Source organism: Gopherus flavomarginatus, chromosome 5, assembly GCF_025201925.1.
Source record: "Gopherus flavomarginatus isolate rGopFla2 chromosome 5, rGopFla2.mat.asm, whole genome shotgun sequence".
Classification (NCBI taxonomy): Eukaryota; Metazoa; Chordata; order Testudines; family Testudinidae; genus Gopherus; species Gopherus flavomarginatus.
Genome location: NC_066621.1, coordinates 135635042 through 135648772, shown reverse-complemented (window position 1 = coordinate 135648772; position 13731 = coordinate 135635042). Strand labels below are relative to the sequence as shown.

Here is a 13731-nt window from a genome sequence, read left to right as displayed (position 1 = left end):
AAAGCTATTCGCTGAGTTTCTTGACTTCTGCTCATTTAAACTTGTGTGGTCTAGTAGCAAAACGGATGCTTGGGTGGGATGAGAATGGGGGAATCAGAGTCTGAATATTTTACATTGTGTACTTTTTCATTGAAAAATACAGAACCTTTTAACCATAATACTATTGCACAAATTTATTATATGCATGTAATATTATGGATAAATAAGTATTGTGTGCATCCAAAATATTGTTTGTTCGGAGGTGCTACATAGTTATTTTACAGAGGGTTTTCTGTCTCTGTAAAAAGTACAGAAAAATAGCAAAGAAGGCTGGAAATGGCTTACGTGAGCTTTTTGAACTTGTTTTCAAGAGTAAACAATCATAAGAATAAATGTGCAAGTTCGCACATGTCTGAAATATATACATTCTACACTGGTGTTGTGTAGATCAGTTGATCAGAGATATTGAACTAAAATAACCCTGTTTTTAGAACATTTTCACTGTGATCATCTTGGGATTGGATTAAGCAGGAAATAGATACCAGGTGGAGGCAAGAGATGTGACCAAGCTAATTGCTGGCTCCCCAATAGCCAATGTCTAGTGCCTATGAAGGCTAAAATGACCAGTTCCCAGAGGTAAATAAGACCTAGGGCTTTGCTGGTGTACCTTGTAGCAGAAGGTGAGACCTGAAGTCTTCACAAACCGAGGATCCCCTTTTGTACCCTCTTACCCACCGGGGGAGGGTGAAAGGATTCAGAAGAGAGCTGAATCCTAAGGCTAGCCTGAGGAGGATCTAGCCCAAGTTGCTGGTTATATGTTGCGGAGCCCTGTAACTCTCCACTGGACCCAATTAAATGCCTGGTATTAAGAAATGACAGGGAGGTGGCTGGGCGGACATACTGCATCCCTTCCCACTGTAAAGTTGGAACCTTCCACTTAAATTCATCCCTTGGTCTGCCCGCATTCACTTGTGTGTCTTGATCAGTGCAGTTATCATCAACACTTAGCATTGGAATGTCTTTACTCTCAGCTCATTTAAATGAAAAAAGGAAAAGAAAAATTTCATACATATTCTTTCACAGACTAGTTTGATTTGCCATTTCTAAGGTGACTGGTAAGCAAATGTGGCAATGTTTAGGTTGACTAAAATTGAATGACTGTAGAACATTACTGAGTTACTTTTAACAAAGACCAGTTCTGATCCAGACTCTTCAAAGGACAGCTGTGGGATAGTTAGGAGTTTATTTACATGTGGTTTATATTGACTCTCTTTGGCCTGTTGGATCCTCTCATTTCTGTGTTTTTGTAAATTTTGCATATAGGTTTGTCTGTTATCTTTGATGGAAAAAGAGAAGATTATTTTCCTGAACTAATGAAATGGGCCACTGAAAATGGAGCATCCACAGAGGGTTTCGAATTAGCAAATTTTGAAGAAGAGGGCTTTGGTTTGAAAGCAGCAAGAGAGATAAAGGTGAACGTATGAACATTTGAACAGATTAGAAAATCACGTCTGTAAATGTACTGAAAATGTGACAGCAGGACATTAAAACCATTCTTCTCTCTCTCTCTCTCCAGTGTAGAGTTCACTTCACTGGAACTACTGTTATATATAGTTTATAAAATATTTATGAGAAAATTTACAAGAGACATTTAGTATTGTTCTTTAACATCGGGCAGTTGTTTGATGGGTTGTGTAAAAGTGTTAATTATTAATCCTTAGTTGGGTTATTTATTCTGCCCAAACCATTTAGCTAACCATTCCTTGTGTCTTTATGCCTCATTCTACACACTCCCTTTTGCTACTCCCTGCCTACCGCCAGGGCACCAGGTTTTCCCTTTTTTTTTTTTTTTTCTTTCAAATTCCTTCCTAAAATATAGATTTTAATTGCATTAGTTTGCCAAACCAATTATTAATATTTATTTGAAGGTGAATTTAAATAAACACTGGTTTGTTTTTAATCCATCTTTTCGTCACCTTACACAGTATATGTCAGAATTGTATTTTTCCCATTCTTAGTTTACAAGCCCATTGGGGTAAAGGTTATCTCTCCTGTTTGTTTCCCAACTGTAAAATTGGGATAATAATTCTCTATTATCTTGCAGTGGAGACAATCGTTAATATGCATGAAACACTCAGATACTATGGTGAAAAAATGCCATAGCAAGGACACCAGGGAAATGTATGTTTCCATATTCATTACCAGATTTAGATGGTGTATCGTTAATAAAGCAGGGCAACTAATTGAATGATGAGGATAAAATATTGAACAGCTTCTTCCATCCCATGCACTAAAAGAGACACGAGTCTTGTGATCATATACTGTGTTTCATGTAATTAGAGACTACATCATAACACATACACATGAGGAGGAAGAATTAAGGTGGTGCAGTCATCTTAACTTTGGGTACTTCCGAAGTATTGAGTGCTTGACTTTGTAACCTAGATAAATTCATTTTAACATTATATTGTTAAGGTAATATTTATATATGATGTTTTAAATCAAGTAGTGGCTCGACCTATGTTCTTTCAGTTGTAATGTAATATCATAATGAAAGAAGTTCTCATGGCATTTCAGTTTACTTGGTAGTGGATGGGTGAGGAGTATTGATGCAAAATAACTTTACGATTTAAAAAAGACAGGAAAACCTTTAAGATTCTTAATTTTCTTACATGTATATTTGAGATGTTAGAGAAACAGGTTTTTTGTTATATTTCATGTGAAACAGTAATAAATTTCTGAACTTTCTTGGGTTTTGTGTGTTGTTTTTTGTTTCTTCCCCCTCTAGGCAGAAGAGTTGTTTCTTTGGGTTCCTAGAAAGTTGTTGATGACGGTTGAATCAGCTAAAAATTCAGTGTTAGGTAAGAGCAATTTTTGAGCTTCCTTATAAATATGTGCAATGGGAAGAGTTTCTTTGATACAGCATTACAAATTGACTTGGGAATGGAATAGCAGTCTAAACATCAGGTTTTCAGTATCTAGAATCTTGAAGTATCAATGACCAGAATTTAATTTCCCTCTTCCATTCCTTCCACTGCCGCCCTCTCCTCTTTTCCCATCTCCCCCCTGTATCCATGCACCAGGTATCTGCCTGGCTGCCATTCTCACCTCAGAGGACAGATGCATTTCAGCGGTGATGGAATTCCTGATGTGTTTCGGTAGTTTCTAATACGTGTGGAGATGAAATGTGCTATAAATGTAGATAGTGAGCTGCTTACGTTTTGATATCTTAATTTGAATTAATCATTTTTTAACTATACAAAAATGTATCCTAATGTCATAAAGATACCACATAGCTGTATGACAGGCACTCAAGATAACCATCTCCTATCTCAGGTAGTGCTGTACACTGGTGATCCCAGATACTTTTATTTGGTACAATACGCATGCAGTTTTTAATTATATTAATTTTAAAATAAATTTAGTATAACTATTTTCGAGGCAGTTAGTTCAGCCATTTACTAATCTTTATGGTTAATTCAGGATCCTTGTATTCTCAAGACCGAATTCTCCAGGCAATGGGCAATATCACATTGGCATTCCATCTTCTTTGTGAACGAGCCAATCCTAACTCTTTCTGGCTGCCATACATCCAAACTCTCCCCAGTGAATATGATACCCCTCTATATTTTGAAGAAGATGAAGTGCAGTATCTTCAGTCAACTCAGGCCATACATGATGTCTTCAGCCAATATAAAAATACAGCTAGACAGTATGCCTATTTCTACAAAGTCATTCAGGTAAGCTGCTTAAATTTAATATATGGAATATATTGAACTTACAGACTTTTGAGAAAAAAGGGGTAAAACAATGATAAAAAATTTATTGCTGTTAGAAAAACTGAAAATATCAGTCATTACATATAACTTCTCACTTATGTTTGTCTACTGCTGAGATGTCATATTTTAATAGGTTTGTTAAAATGTAACAGAATTTAGAGGAAACAAAGTGAAACAATCATTTTAATTAAAGTAGGAGAAACTTTAATTCTATAACAGTATTTCGTTTATATCATATATGCACTGCTCTGTAATAGGTTTCTTCAGTGTAATATAGCTTTTTTAAAAAAATACCACTATGTCCATCCAGTAGCAAAATGGAAATGTGAAGATATGATACAAAAGTTTTTGTATACATTTCTCATCAGATTTTTGATGTAATCCTTTTAAATGAGTTTGTCACAAAGTAGCGAAATATTACTTTGGCATATAGTCATAATCAATATTGGGAGTGGATTGGGCTGTGTCATTGCCAAAGAAGCACTTGATATCCAGTCATCAAAGGTGCTTATGGCATTATTCGCATATGAGGAGCATATGACACTCCTGGGTTTCCGACAGGAGATTGTAGACAAAGAACATCTGTTTGGAAGTAGGAGAGGTTGAAAGACATGGATAAAACTAAGGAATGGTCTGGTCTTTCAAACGGTTTCTGTTAACTACTTTCTTTCAGTTAACAAAGGTTAAAAAATTCTGCTCGTGGTTTTCTTGTTCAAAGAGGTTAGCTAGATTTACTCCCATCAGAATGTCAACTTGCCAACTGCTGTTAGTGCTTAATGCACTTAGAGAGAATTTTTGAAAACACAGTTCTTTGACAGATAATGGATGGTCATCAGAGGAAACGATACTCCTTTGGAGCTGAGTAGTATCATGGGAGCAGTGTTCTAGCAGAGAATGGTGGGCTCTTGCCTCCTGCCCTTGTTTTGGGACAAAACTCATAGAAGGGTAGTGAAGTCAACTCAGTGCACTGCCAGATCTTCCCCTGCGCTACTCATAGCTGGCAATCCACAGCTGCACCTCCAGCTGTGCACTTCTGTCTGAGGGTGGGGTGTTATGGAAGGGAGCATATAATGCCACTTTAGTCATGCTAAGTAGTATCTTATCTTCCTCAAGTAGTTCTAATGATTTTAAAAGGAATTACTATCACAGTATGAATATGATTAGTGCTTGGTGGCATGTAGAGTACAGGCACTACGCATGTATCTAGACACTGCAGTGAAAGGCTCTGGCAATGGAGAGGCAGGAAGGAACCTCATGTCAGGGCGTTGCAAAAGCCTTTCCCTGATGCCTTCCCCTCTGCTGAAGCCTTCACTGTGGTGGAGAAAGCAGGACACTACACTCCTAAAAATAGCAGTAGACATGGGAGGCACTGTTTGGGCAGATAGAGAGCTGTGTAGGGTGCATACCCTGGGGGTTCAGGCATGTAGGATATTCTTCTCGCCTAAGCCACATCTCATGGTCTACACTGCTATTTTACATGTGATAGCTAGCATGTGCTCTCTGTAGTCTACATGCCGCATTAAGTGCAGGCCTAGCCTAATTCCCTGATCCTGCAAATACCTGCGTGTGCTTAATTTTACTACTATTACTTAGTCACATTGATTTAATTGGATTAACTTTTGGGTTTACTCATAGTAGTAAAGCTAGGCATGTGCATAAGTGTTTGCTGTGATCAGGGCCTTGGTTATTAAAATAAACCTAAGGCCAGAGCTAAAGCATGGTTTGCTGAGAAAAGTGACTAAACATAATGGACTTGTCTGCACATAATATGTTGCAGAATTTCTTTGCGATGACTAGCCAATATGCATAAACTGATACTACTGTGATAAGTATGATGTTGTATAAGAATCTACATAAAATACAATGTTATAATGTAAAGTATAAATAGAAGAGTGGGTAGTGTGTGTCTAAGTTGCAAGTAATTGCTTAAATGTTTTGGCAAGGAAAAGAACATCTGAAGAATTTTTTATAATAATCTCTTTTGTAGCCGTTTGATAAACATTAACTGATCGATATGATTAGCTTTGTGTTTCTTGTGATCTAAGTCAACTTGTGTAAAGGGGAGAGGATGTGGAAACTAGTTCAAGTCATTTGAACTTTAGATTAATGTGAATGTCCAGAATTGGCTCTCTAGTTCTGACAGTCCTTGCTGTACCACATTATGTTCCTAGGTACCTGGAACCTTGCTTCTCATGGATGATCATTATGATTGCATGGCACCCAAATTGGAATATTAATTCTGTTCACATGTGACCATTACAGAATGTCTAACTCAGTTCATTTTTTTAATCTCCCCGCACCCACCCACCCCCAAAGAAAACTAGCTGAGATCTTTAATGTGGAACTTTATCTTGCAACAAGCTTGTGTTGCTAAAAATAAAAATCCCTGACTTCTAACTTACTGATGTGGGCGCACAGCAGCCATGTGTATGATCAAAAACCAGACAAGCAGCAATCAATGTCAGTTTAGACTTGTCTGTTGTTTTGATCAGGTGTGTATTGAATTTTAAGATTTTTTTTGTTTCTTCAGTATTTAAAAATTGCCATGAAGATAGTTTTGTAATTAATAAACTGGTTTGTGTTAGGTATTTGCAAACCATGTTGTAAATTGTGCTAGGATAGAAAAATGCCAGAAAAATTCTTTGGAAGAAGAAACTGGTGTGGCTTTCCAGGCAGAATAGCTACACTAAATCAGTAACTGGTTTTAGAACAGTGTTAATCGGGGAACCGCCTGTGCATGATCACATAGATTACAGTATTCTGCGTAGTAATATATTTGTATTGATTATAAAGATTGGTGCGGTACTACTTCGATTCAGAAGTGTGGATTTACCTAATAATTCCAACTTTGTGGTGGTGATCAACCGCTCAGCCTGATTCTGATTGGTTTGGGATGTGTTAATATTTTAGATCAGGGTCGGCAACCTTTCAGAAGTGGTGAGCCAAGTCTTCATTTATTCTCTTTAATTTAAGGTTTCATATGCCAGTAATACATTTTAATGTTTTTTAGAAGGTCTCTCTCTATAAATCTATATATTATATAACTAAACTAGTGTTGTATTGTAAAATAAACAAGGTCTTATAGATGTTTAAGAAGCTTCATTTAAAATGTTGATCTTGCGCCGCTGGCCTGCTCAGCCTGCTGCTGGTCTGGGGTTCTGTTCACCTAGGCTGGCAGCGGGCTGAGCCGGACTTGTGGCCAGGACCCTGGCTGGCAAGGGTCCGGCAACCAGACTCCCAGACTGGCAGTGGGCTGTGTGGGGCCGGCAGCCGAGACCCCACACCAGCAGTGGGCTGAGCGGCTCAGCCGACTGCCGCTCAGGAGTTCTGTCCTCTGGCTCCTGCCAGCTGGGATTCTGGCTGCCGGACCCGCTCAGCGCGCTGCCAGTCTGGGGTCCCGGCCCTGTCCACATACAGTGGGTACCTGCCTTCTTCCTGATTCTGGCCCATTCTCTTCCTCTCTCTGCACTGAGCTTAGGGTGGGAGTGCACTGAGCAGAGGGCTGGGGATGAAGGGTCTGGCCAGGAGCTAGAATGAGGGAGGGGGCTTAAGGCTGGGTGTGGGGCACTTACCTGGGCAGCTCCCATTTGGTGCGAGGGGTGCAGGTAGGAATGGGGGGGGGTGCAGGAGCTCCCGTTTTGTGCTCAGGGTGAGGAGGATGTGGGGGGGTGCAAGAGTCAGGATGTGGGAGTGCATGGGATGTGGGGGCTGTGTGTATGGGAGGGATGCAAGAGAGCAGAGGGCTGGGGTGTGTGTGTGGGGGTCAGGGCAGAGGGCTGGGGGTGTGGGCGGGTGCTCACGGCAGGGGGGCTGGAGGGGATATCCCTCTATTCCACCCCCCCCTTCCCCAAGGCCCTGCCTTCGCTTCTTTTTTGCCTCCACGGAGAGCAGCGAGCACGCTGAGTCTGCCCCTTCCCGACCCCCTCCCTCGCAAGGGCCATCAGCTGATCCGCCCGCAGGGAAAGGGAGGACTGAGAGGCGGAGGAGGGGCAGAAACCCAGGACACTTCGGGAAGAATCAGGGGAGCTGACTAAGCTTCTGTCCTCACGGAGCGGGAGGGGCGGAAGGCAGAGGAGAGCGGGCTGGGCAGGATTTTTAGTGGCATGACTCCGAGTCAACATTAAATCAATACTCCTTCAACAGGGTATTTACTAATGAGAGTGGTGTGTTGTTTTTTTTTGAATTAGTTGTTAAAAACCAAGGTCCTGGGCACTTGTGATCATTAAAGATCCCCATGGCCCTTTTTGCAAATACACAAATGTCCTGGCCAGAGTCCCTTTACCCGAAACTCCTCTGTGGCATGCTTTTCTTCCTGTTTTAAACTTTTGTATAATACAGCTGAATTATTAAACAGCTGCCATTTCACCATAAGGTAGACTGCATTTCAGTGGTAGATGAAGTGATCCCTTTATGCATATATAATTTATATATTAGTTTGTAGCACTTTGGCTTCCTTTGGAAAGAAGAGTGATATATAAATATATGGAACCTGATTCACTGGTATGTTCCAGTTGGTTTGTGCCACTCCAACAACACCAGGCAGCCATAAACTCATTGTAACTGACAAGTTAAGCTGGATTTACAGCCGTTTTGCATCACTGGGGTAATACATAGCAGCCATATCACAGTAGTGGATCTGGCCCAGTGTATGTATTTAACTGGCATTCAGCAATAATGCACTAGTGAGATTTTCAACTTGTTTGGCACTAGGGTTGCAAGAGAATATTCTAGATTCTCATTATCAATGTCTTGGATGAAGACTTATGAGTAACTGGTATGGATTTTGTTCTTTAAAAAGAGCTCTAGGTTAATTCTAGTCTTTAGTATATGTTAGAGCTGTCAAGTGATTAAAAAAATTAATCACGATGAATCATGTGATTGATCGCACTTAATAATAGAATACCATTTATTTAAATATTTTTGGATGTCCTCTACATTTTCAAATATATTGATTTTAATTATGACACAATACAAAGTGTACAATGCTCACTTTATATTTATTTTTTATTACAAGTACTTGCACTGTAAAAAATTTTTTTTTCAATTCACTTAATACTAGTACTGTAGTGCAATCTCTTTATCATGAAAGTTGAACTTACAAATGTAGAATTATATACAAAAAAAACTGCATTCAGAAATAGAACAATGTAAAAGCTTTAGAGCCTGCAAGTCCACTCAGTCCTACTTCTTGTTCAACCAATCGCTCAGACAAACTAGTTTGTTTACAATTGCAGGAGATAATGCTGCCCACTTCTTGTTTGCAATATCACTTGAAAATGAGAACAGGTGTTCTCATGGCACTGTTGTAGCTGGCATCACAAGATATTTACATGCCAGATACAGTAAAGATTCATATGTCCCTTCATGCTTCAACCACCATTCCAGGGGACATGCGTCCATGCTGATGACGGGTTCTGCTCAATAAAAATCCAAAGCAGTGCAGACCGATGGATGTTCATGTTCATTATCTGAGTCATTTGCCACCAGCAGAAGGTTGATTTTCTCTTTTGGTGGTTCGGGTTCTATAGTTTCCTCATCGGAGTGTTGCTCTTCTAAGACTTTTGAAAGCATACTCTACACCTAGTCCCTCTCAGATTTTGGAAGGCACTTCAGATTCTTAAACCATGGGTCAAGTGCTGTAGCTATCTTTAGAAATCTCACGTTGGTACCTTCTTTACATTTTGTCAAATCTGCAGTGAAAATGTTCTTAAAATGAACAAAGTGCTGGGCCATCATCCGAGACTGCTATAGCATGAAATATATGGCAGAATGTGGGTAAAACAGAGCAGGGGACATACAGTTCTCCCCCAAGGAGTTCAGTCACAAATTTAATTAGCGCATTATTTTTTTAAATGAGTGTTATCAGCATGGAAGCATCTCCTCTGGAATAGTGGTTGAAGCATGAAGGGTGTCAAAGTTAGACTCAGGACTCTCATCAGTTTGTCAGACCACTCTGTTTTATTAGCACAGCGCTCCGCTAATAACACCCAGATAATGTGAGCACCATGCAAGACACAAACTATCTTATTTATACAAATAAAAGGGCGAGCACTTAACAAGATAGCAAAGGAAGCAGAATCTGATAAGTGTACCTGGGCTAGGCATGCATATCTTATTTCCTTACTAACTATTACCGATCTTCTGTTAATGTTTCGCCATTAGCACCCTTGTTTATGCTTAATGTTTCTTTTCCTGGCACCTGTATTTCAGCATTTCTTATTTCTGCTTAAAGGTACATACACATTTCTTTAATCCATTCTTATTTTTACAATATAATTCATTCTACTTTGACAAGGGGCATGTGAATGTTTAGCATATCTGACACGAAAATACTTTGCAATGCCAGCTACAAAAGTGACATGCAGATACCTGTTCTCACTTTCTGGTGATGTTGTAAATAAGAAGAGGGCAGCAGTATCTCCTGTAAATGTAAATAAACTTGTTTGTCTTAGTGATTGGTTGAACAAGAAGTAGAACTGAGTGCACTTGCAGGGTCTGAAGTTTTTGTTTTTGAGTCCTTATGTAACAAAAAAAAATCTACATTTGTAAATTGCACTTTCACAACACACATTGCACTACAGTACTTGTATGAGGTGAACTGAAAAACACTATTTCTTTTTTGTTTATCTTTTATAGTGCAAATATTTGTAATCAAGAATAATACATACTTTGATTTCAGTTACAACACAGAATACAATATATATGAAAATGTAGAAATCATCCAAAATATTTAATAAATTTCAATTGGTATTCTATTTAACAGTGCGATTAAAACTGCATATAATCACGATTAATTTTTTTGAGTTAATCGCATGAGTTAACTGCAATTAATCGATAGCCCTAGTATATGTAATAGCAAAAATATTCAAATAAACATTATCTACTGATTATAGAAAAGAAACACATACCTGGGGTTCAGAGTTGTTTCCAAAGCACAGAACAAGCATGATTTGATATTCAGTTTTATAAAGGGGGAAAATGAGACCTAAGCCAGGTCTATACTAGAAACTTTTATATAGTAACGTATAGTAAAATTTGCTTTTGCTGGTATAACTTTTTTCACTTGGGGTACTGGTATAATAAGCTATACCAGCAGAAGCACGTTTTTTGTTTGTATGAGCTGCATCTACACTAAGAGGGGTTTGGTTTTTTTTGCCACTATAGCTGTATCAGCAAATCCTTTCTAGCATAGACACGGCCTAAGTGACTCACCTAAGATCACACAAGTTTCAGAGTAGCAGCCGTGTTAGTCTATATCCGCAGAAAGAACAGGAGTACTTGTAGCACCTTAGAGACTAACATTTATTTCAGCATAAGCTTTCGTGGGCTACAGCTCACTTCTTCGGATGCATAGAATACATCACTTCTATGCATCCGAAGAAGTGAGCTGTAGCCCACGAAGGCTTATGCTGAAATAAATGTGTTAGTCTCTAAGGTGCCACAGGTACTCCTGTTCTTTTTTCTAAGATCACACAGTGAATCATTGGCAGATCTGGGTTTGGAGTTTAGGAATTTTTGATTCCCACGTTTTACTCATTCCATTTGTCATTGATGCATTGGACTACAATGGCTGTACACTATCAAATATTAATAGTAATTTTCGTTTGCATTGGGGTTTGTGATGGTTTTGGTTGGAGATAGACCAGCTCTAAAAAAAGAAGTAAGGGAATGCAGGGTGGTGGGAAACCCTAAGAGGAAGCAATGGGAGCTTGGGGGTAGTGAGTAGAGTAGCGAGTGAAGATGGGGTAGTGGAAAATCAGGCTTTCCATGGGGGCAGGGGTTGCACCCCAGAAAGTCCATCCTATCCTGGCCTTACCCCTACTTGTGCTGGGCTCTGTTGTCCAAGCAGTCCTGCAACCTGGTTCCTGACACTGCCATCTCTCTGTCCACGACCAAACAAAAAATGCTTTCTCATAAATCAGAAAAACCAATAGCAATGTTGGTATAATTTTAGACACATGCACAAAAATCACTTTTTGGGAAGAAGTCTAGCATTGAAAGTATTGATCCAAATGGTGAATGATTTTGGAAATTATAAGCCTGTGGAAATAGGACTGGGAGTAGGGCCAGAAATGAATTAATAATAAAAGCGGTCTTGCTTCCTAAGCATAAAGGCTGCTACTCTATGTTGAGGGTAAGTTGCGTGCTTTTCAAAGAGGAATACAATATTTGATTTCATGCACCACTTATTTCCTTTAGTACTTCCCATGTTTTTAGTGTAGAAATTTGTATTAAAGCTGGCCAGTGTTACCACCTTTTAGACATTCAGGCTAATCTTTTTGAATTTGATACTTGCCCCTAACAATACAAACAAGTCTTCCAACTTCCTCTACACTCTTGCTAGCTACTCCACCACAGAAGGCAGAACTTGTGGCATCTTAAAATAGAAGGTGTTTTGATGATGGCTGCAAACATTAGAAGGAAGGATGAGACTATTGAGTGAAGCAAAAAGATTTTAACCCCTTCATTCTGGATTGGTTTTAGCTTGCACAGTGTGCCTCTTTAGTGACTCTTGGGAATGTAGTGGGTTAATGGAGCAGTCACTTAGATACTTGGTTTACTTTACAGATAAGGTTGATAGTGATTAAAACAGATTTGCTTTTCATGTGCATGCAGATTTAAGTGTTGTTTGACTGGTAGTTATCTGCTTTGTTTCACTAGCTTCTGCATAAATGGGGTATTCTCATAAGAGTATATTTCTAAACCCTTCCCAAAGTGATTAGTCTTGGATACACGTGAAGAACAGGCAGACTTCTGCGTTTAACAGCTGTTACAAGCTAAACTGTAGTCTGGTTTGATAAGCAAAAACAGGTGTGAGATTGAGCAGACAAAAATAAACCCTTGAGCATGTTAGCCAGGACCTATAAACCAAACTGACACCTTTTAAAATGTGTGTAATTTGATAACTAAAAAATAGTTAAGGGGAAAAAATTCTTGCAGATGGACTTGAAAGGTATATTTGGGCCCTGGAATGCTACTTATAAAGAGCAGGAAATTTTGAAATCAGTAGCCTACTATCTAAGTAGCTTTTCTTTTAAGTGGTAGTTTGTTCCAAAGAGAACTTTTGTACATAGGGTTTTCTTCTTTCCTGGATGTGTGTGCGTGTAACTTCTATTAACATTTGTGGGCATTATATGTGCACTGAAGGATGAACAGAGTCCAAATGTTCGTGGTTTAATGTTGGGGTTTTTTTCCTGCACTGAAATGTGGTATAATAAGCACAAGAGGGACCTGTATAGTTTAGTCATTCACTGTGAGAGTCTTTGTTTATAAATATACTTTGTGGCTTTTGGAAGGAATATTCACTGGATTTCCTGTAAGATTTTTTTCCTCCCAGCTGCATCTGGCTGCATGTTTGTACTTAACTGCAGAGCAGTTTCTGCATAGATCAGTGCAAGGCATCAAGAGCGCTCTATGGCAGCTGGAAATGCTGGAACGCTACTTTAATTCTTTCTCATACCAAAGGGCCAGTGGCTGTAGATTACAGCATTTTCTCCCCAAGAATGATGGAGGCTGTTCTTCTTCTCTTGTCTGCCCCATTGTAAGACAACTATTTAATTTGTAGTTGTAATTAATTTTTAAAATCATGTTAAAATAGAAAATTAATGTCTGTCAAACGATTAACAACATTAATCATGATTAATTGTACTGTTAATAATAGAATACCATTTGAAATTTAGTATAGATATTTGTGGATGTTTTTCTACATTTTCAAACATTGATTTCAGTTACAGCACAGGGTACAAAGTGTACAGTGCTAACTTTATATTTTTTGTTATAAATATTTGCACTGAAAAAAATAGCATTTTTCAATTCACCTCATATAACTACTGTAGTGCGATCTTTTTGTCATGAAAGTGCAACTTACAAATGTAGATTGTTTTTTGTTATATAACCGCTCAAAAACAGAACTGTGTAAAACTTTAGAGCCTACAAGTCCACTCAGTTCTACTTCTTGTTCAGCCATTCACTA

At 38.8% G+C, this 13731-nt stretch overlaps 1 protein-coding gene across 4 annotated transcripts in view; it reads left to right on the top strand.

Annotated features, from left to right (window-relative positions):
- Nucleotides 1-13731, top strand: part of SETD3 (SET domain containing 3, actin histidine methyltransferase) — a 74750-nt gene that overhangs the window by 25827 nt on the left and 35192 nt on the right. For all 4 annotated transcript variants that reach the window (XM_050954160.1, XM_050954161.1, XM_050954159.1 and 1 more), the window contains 3 exons: nt 1303-1451; nt 2768-2840; nt 3463-3719. In XM_050954160.1, the coding sequence (XP_050810117.1) occupies nt 1303-1451; nt 2768-2840; nt 3463-3719 (479 nt within the window). The remainder of the gene's footprint in view (nt 1-1302; nt 1452-2767; nt 2841-3462; nt 3720-13731) is intronic.